Source organism: Pteropus alecto, unplaced genomic scaffold (genome assembly GCF_000325575.1).
Source record: "Pteropus alecto unplaced genomic scaffold, ASM32557v1 scaffold155, whole genome shotgun sequence".
Classification (NCBI taxonomy): Eukaryota; Metazoa; Chordata; class Mammalia; order Chiroptera; family Pteropodidae; genus Pteropus; species Pteropus alecto.
Window position 1 is genome coordinate 5637765 of NW_006438113.1, and position 6669 is coordinate 5644433.

General features: G+C 39.0%; 1 protein-coding gene across 1 annotated transcript in view; it reads right to left on the reverse strand.

Moving 5' to 3' along the window:
* The window catches only part of SH2D4B (SH2 domain containing 4B), a 97406-nt gene that overhangs the window by 64404 nt on the left and 26333 nt on the right, over positions 1–6669 (reverse strand). Inside the window, exons 2-3 of the mRNA XM_015592206.2 lie at positions 6012–6171; positions 4422–4569 (exon numbers count right to left, since the gene is read on the reverse strand). Coding sequence (XP_015447692.1) covers positions 4422–4569; positions 6012–6171 — 308 coding nt within the window. The remainder of the gene's footprint in view (positions 1–4421; positions 4570–6011; positions 6172–6669) is intronic.

Genomic DNA, 6669 nt, shown 5'->3' on the forward strand with positions numbered 1-6669 from the left:
GTGGTGTGGGAAAAAGAATATTAAGTTAAATGAATGTTGTTGGTGCATTGCCGCATACAAGACTGATATTATATTAGAATCTTGGTATTGAAAGACACTATAAAAATGATCTAAGCCAATCTCTAACCCAATGCATAAATTCTTTTGGAGAAGTTGTCTCAGATATCTATTACTGATTAATGAACTACCAGAAAATGTAGTGCTTTAAACAACAACCATTTTATTTGCTTATGATTCTGTAGGTGACTAATTCAGGAAGGGCTTGGCTGGGGATCCTGCTGCTCCACACGGTGTCTGCTGAGGTTAATCGCTTGGTTGAGGTTAATCGCTTGGTTGAGGCCACTCACTGGAAAAACTAAGAAGCCTGCACTCGCTTGTCCAGTGCTCAGTTCTCCTCCACACAGCCTCTTGCTCTCTGTCTGGCTAGCTTGGGTTTCCTTGCAGCATGGTACTATAATGTAGATGGGCTTCTTATGGGCAGCTTCCAAAAGTGAGCATTGCCAGAAGAACAAAAGTAGAAGCTGCAAATCTTTTATAGCCTGTCCTCAAAAGTTACAGTCATTTCTACAGATCAAAGTACATTCTGCAGATCAAAACTAGCCACAAAACCCAAGCAGACTCAGAGGAGGGGAAAGAGACCCCACCTCTCAAAGGGAGGAGTAGCAAAGAACTTGCTGCCAGCCATATTTAATCCACTACAGAAACCTTTTCAGATACTGTTTCAGCCTACGCTTAACCACTTCCTGTGATGAAGAGCTCACAACACATGGGGAGTTCATTTACAGACAGCTCTGACAGAGAATATTGCAGCTCAAGTCATGATCTGACGATTCTAACAGGCACTGCCCTGATCAGCCCCTTCACAACCTGGCAGATGCTACTTGAATTTCAAAATGCAGACATACCAAATCAGGATTACTATGTGTATTAAAGTTTGAACATTCACATTCAGCAAATTAATTTTAAAGACAAAATCAAACAGAAAACAATCATAAACTTCTTTGGAAATGACACCAAAAGTCTACATTTGGGTCCCTCAGTGAACCTGAGGGCCTGGCCAGATGGCTTTACTAAACCCTCTGTGAACAGGTCCATAGAGCAGCCCACAATTTATCATCTCTCATCACTGAGGTTCTGATGGAGACCATCAACAAAAAAATCTCCTCTGGGAACTCAATCTCTCCATAACCTACTTGTGAACTGACCCCAGCATCCCAGCTCCACTGAGCCACCCTCCCAGCATCTGAGGCTCAGCTCTCCTTTGGGGAAGAAGGAGACCAGAGATTAGAACCGGTGACTCTCACTGCTAAGGATTTATAAAAAGTATTGGTTTTCTTCCCCAACCAACTTATCATATGCAAAATCTGGCAATAAAAACTGAACATCCCTCCACTATGGACTGGATTTCAGATACTATTATGGAATTATTGTTAGTTTCAACAGAGGGTGATAATGATTATCGTGGCCATGCAGGAAAATGTCCTTATTCATGGGAGATGTCGGCTGAAGAACTTAAGGTTTGATCAGGAGTAAGCAAAGTAAGGCTACCAGGCCAAATCTGCATTCCGTCTCTTACTTAAAGTTTTCCTTAAAGACAGCCACACCCATTCGTTTAAACGGTGTCTGTGGATGCTTTTGTTCCACGATGGCCTGGTGAAGTAGTTGTGACAGAGATGGTATAGTCCACAAAGCCTAAAATATTTACTATTTGGCTCTTATAGAAAATATATTGCTGACACCTGAGTATATGATATCTGCAACTTTCTTTCAAATTGTTCAGCAAAACAGCAGCAAAAAAAAATGTGTATATATATGTGTGTATATATGCATATATTTATACATATATATGTATACATATATACAGTTGACCCTTGAACAATGTGAGGGTTGTGGCACCCATCCCTGCACAGTCAAAAATCCCCATATTAACTTTCGACTACCCAAAAACTTAGCTGCTAATAGCCTACTGTTGACTGGAAGCCTTGCCAATAACATAAAGTCAATTAATACATATTTTTATGTTATATGTTTTATCTACTACATTCTTATAATAAAATAATATTATAAAATAATATTACTTTATATAAAATAAATTAAGCTAGAGAAAAACAAATGTTATTAAGAAAATCATAAGAAAGAGAAAATACATTTACAGCACTTATTGAAAAAATCCACAAATAAGTGGACCCACACAGTTCAAACCTATGTTGTTCAAGGGTCATGTATGTATGTATGTGTGCGTGTATGTGTATAGATATATAGATACATACATATATACAGAGAGAGAGAGAGAGAGAAGGAGGGAGGAAAACTGAGAGAGGGAGGGAAGGGGAAGAGGAAGGAGGAAGGAGGGAAAGAAGGTGGGAGGAAGAGAGAGGAGAGAAGGAGAAGAGAGAATGCAAATGTGGCAAAATAATAATACTTTGTGAATTTAACTGGTGAATATATGAGTATTCATTTTATTTTTCTTTCAACTTTTCTGCAAGTTTGAAAATTTTTTAATAAAATGTTTTGAGAGCATGTATACTTCACTTAAAAACTCAAGAGAATCTACTAAAAAATATATAACCGAAGGGAAAATTAAAGAGATCAATAACATTATAAATATATTACAAGCAATCTCAGTAGGTTTTAAGGTAATGAGAACGATCTCATTCACATTATTAACAAAAAATATTAAACCTAAGGTTTAACTAAAAGAGAAATGTGGAGCACTTAAATAAAACAATAAATTTTTATCAAAGTCCAAAAAATAGAAGCACAAAGAAGCACATATGTTATTATGAAGGTTTGGAATTAGGTGGCCAGTGCATTAATAGATGTTCATAAACAAACAACAACAAAAAAAACTTTATTGAAAACAAGAAGAAGCTTTGAATGACAGGAAGAACATACACCTTCCTGAACAAGAAGATTCAGGGATTCAAAATTGTAAAAACATCCACCCTTCACAAATACAGCTATAAATAACACTGATGTATTTCCAGTGAAAATCACCATGTGTTCTTTTTGTTGTTGGGGAAGGAAGAGAGTGACAAAATAATTCAACTGTATCTCTAGGAGAAAAAAAAATGAGTTAGATTAGCTAAGGTCATTTTGGAAATGAAGAGTAATTATAGGTTCTTAGCACAGCAGATGTTAAGATTTATTTTAAAGCTACAATAATTAAATAAATAAATCTGCCTCGGGAATAATCAAAGAAGAAAATCTACTAAGATATCCAGAAGTAAGTAAGAAATAAGAATCAAGCCAGCACGTCCAATGAGAGGAAAGAGGAGAGATTACATACTAAATGATGTTGGGACAAATGGCTAACCATTTGGAAGAAAATAAAGGGAAAGCCTTATATCGCACCACACTCCAAAGTGAAAAAAAATTAAATACAAATAAAACAATGAAAGATATAGATTAGTATTTTCATAAGTTCGTGGTGGCACAGATCTTTCTAAGCATGAAATACATAATAAAGAAAAAGATTGATATAGTTGGCTAATAAAATTTTTAATCCTCTGTACATCCAAAAGCAATACAACCAAAATTAAGAAAAAACAACACAACATTGAGAAAAACATTTGCAACATAAATGAATGTAAGGGGCCAATGTTCTCACTATCTAAACATTATGGGAGGAAAAGGGGCTTCGAAAAAATTGATATAAGCAAATGCCATTAATCTACACTTCACAAAATAATACAATTGTTGGGATTCGGCATAATTATTATTACTATTTTTTTGCTTATATGCATTTTCTGAGTTTTCTATTACCTCAAAAAATATATTATTCCTTTAGCAAAAAAAAAAAATCTCAAAATAGGAATCAGGAAAAAATATTATTTTAGGATACCTAAACCTCTTACAGAGGTCTCTAAAGCTCCTCTACCAGATCCAAACTCTCCCAGAATGAGTAGGCATGTAAGGTTACCAACAGCTATCCAAGAGCCAGAAAATATGCATTTTTCAATTTCTCGAATCTTCGAAAAACCTCAAGTTGAGTGTTGTTATTACTCTAATATTACAAACAAGAAAGAGAAGTTCAGAAATACTGCTTTCTAAGGTCACACAGCAGTAAGCAGTAGAGTTAGACCTGCAGCCCAGTCTGGTCTGACCACAGACTCAGCTCTTTCCAGGCCTCATTTCAGGACCCTTAGATTGAGAGGCAGAAGGCCTTAGTTCTGATCCTGGCTCTGTCCCCAACTACACATGGCCTTGGCAAGTCTCTTCTGTCTGAAACCCCCTTCAGTTTCCACTTCTGTACAATGAGATGTGTCAAGTTCCTTCCTGCTCAGATACTCCAGATTTGTGTTCTCATAAAGCACTCAAGACCAACCCAAAGCCAAGGACTGGTCCAAATTAACATCAGCCCCAGAGGCCTAGGAGCTAGAACAGGTGGCCGCACGCAGATGCCCCATGCGCTGGCTCACCTTGAATTCCTCATGAATGCGCTCCTCCAGGACTTTGGCAGCCTTGCGGTCCTCCATCTCCACTTTCCACTTCTCCGCCAGGATCCGGGCTTTCTCATTGGCCAGAGCCTCTCGGAACTTCTTAGTGATCTCCGCCTCTTTCTGTTTCCTTCCAAGAGAGCACCAGCAGGTATAAGCTCGTAAGGAAGACTGAAGAACCACATAACAGAACTTCAAATCAAAACTACAGGCAGTATTACTCTATCGGAATGGCAAATGTCTAAAGTCAACAAAACTCACTGTTGGCAAAGGTGGGGAGAAAAAGACACTCTCTCCTGAATAGGAGTGTAAAGCAGCAGAATTGTTCCGGAAGCCAAGAAGAAAAGACTCCAAAATCTCATTTCTCACTCAAGGTTACAAAGGTGTCTGTAGAAATGTTCATCAGAGGATTTTAATAACATTAAAAAATGACAACCTAAATGTCCATAAACAGGACCAGTAAATTGGGTTCTCATGTAATGGAATATTAATAATCTTAAATAACATCGTGGTTCTATATTAATCAATTTATCGAGGTATGAATAAAGCAGTTTACAAACTGTGTAAAGATGGTCCCTAACTTAAAACTTTCCAACTTTATGATGGTGTGAAAGATGTTCATTCAGTAGAAACCATACTTCGAATTTTGAATTTTGATCTTTTCGCAGGCTAGCTATATGGTGTAGATTCTCTCTGGTGATGCAGCGAGCCTCAGTTTCCAGTCAGCCATGCTGGATCACGAAGGTAAAACATCTTTACTCTATAGCGTATTAACTGTGTTAGATAATTTTGTCCAACTGTAGCCTAATGTAAGTGTTCTGAGCACGTTTAAGGGACAAGATTAAGCTATGATGTTCAGTAGGTTAGATGTATTAAATGCATTTTGACTTATATTTTCAATTTATGATGAGTTTATTGGAATGCAACACCATCATTAGTCGAGGAGCATTTTATTACTTACCATGGTTATTTTAGGTGGTGGGTGTTGGGTAGTTGTTACAGTTTTACAATTAAAACACTGACATTACAAATTGGGGTGTGGGGTGGGGGGAATGTTGGAGTCAATTTCAGATTTCCAAATTTGGCGAAAAATATTAAAAGTTGTTTATGAAAGACGTCTGACTCCAAATCTCACTAGAGACTCAACTGCCTATCTTGTGTGAGAAATGTAGGTAAAATGAAGAGGAACAAGCAGATAACAAAAGTGAATCCAAGCTGCTCCACTGTCCCAGGGAAACTCAGTGAAGAAAAAAGCAAAAGCATGCCATATGCATTGTCTCAGTGAATCCAAACTATATCCCTCTGAAAAGTGTTGATATCATACCCATACCACAGATGTGAAAACTGAGGCCCCGGATTAGCTCACTACTAATTGATGGAGCCAGGATTTGAACCCACAAGGTCTGCCTAATGTAAGACTCTGATGCTTTGGTCGCCTAATCTTAGCAGAACTGAAAACAGCCAGCCAGCTACCTGGCACCTCCTCCCTCCCACCCACAACCTATTATCTTTGCTTGAACCTTCCCTAAGGCTCCACGTTCAGACCCCACCCAACACCATGGCAACTCTCACCAGAGCTCCTCAGCCTCCCTCTGTGCCTGCAGCCGTGCTCTCTCTGCAATCAGCTCCTCAGAGATCTCTTCATAGGGCTTGTCACCAGGGCCTTCTCCCATGATCCAGACCCAGACCTCGCCATCTGCCCCCAGGAGCCACTGGATGTGCTTGTCACTTGCTGCCTCACAACAGAAAAAGTTATAAGGAAGAAAAAAAAAGAAACAGGTCTGAGTTCCAATTAGTAAGCAATGACTTAGGTTGGATAATGATGCACAACCATCACACCACTGTACAAAACGTTGCCGTCTACAAGAAAGATTCCAGACAGATATTGGCCTGAGTGTAGGTCCACAGCCATCTCTTTCTCCCACTTCCTCTCAGGAGAAACACAGCAGCCAAGGCAGCAGGCTGAAGCAGCTGTCCAAGTTGTATGTAACTAGTGTCTGAAGCCTAGCACCCTGACATCAATAGAGAGAACATCAGGTGACATTGTAACATTCTGAAGGAAATGACTGTGTCACTCCTGGACCAAGGCAATTAGGAACCATTGACCCACCTCTGCTCTTGCTCGCTCGCTCGCTCGCTCTCTCTCTCTCTCTCTCTCTCTCTCTCTCTCTCTCTCCTCTACTCTCCACTTGTAGCTTTTTTTTTCTGGTCTTTAGACAGGATGTTATTG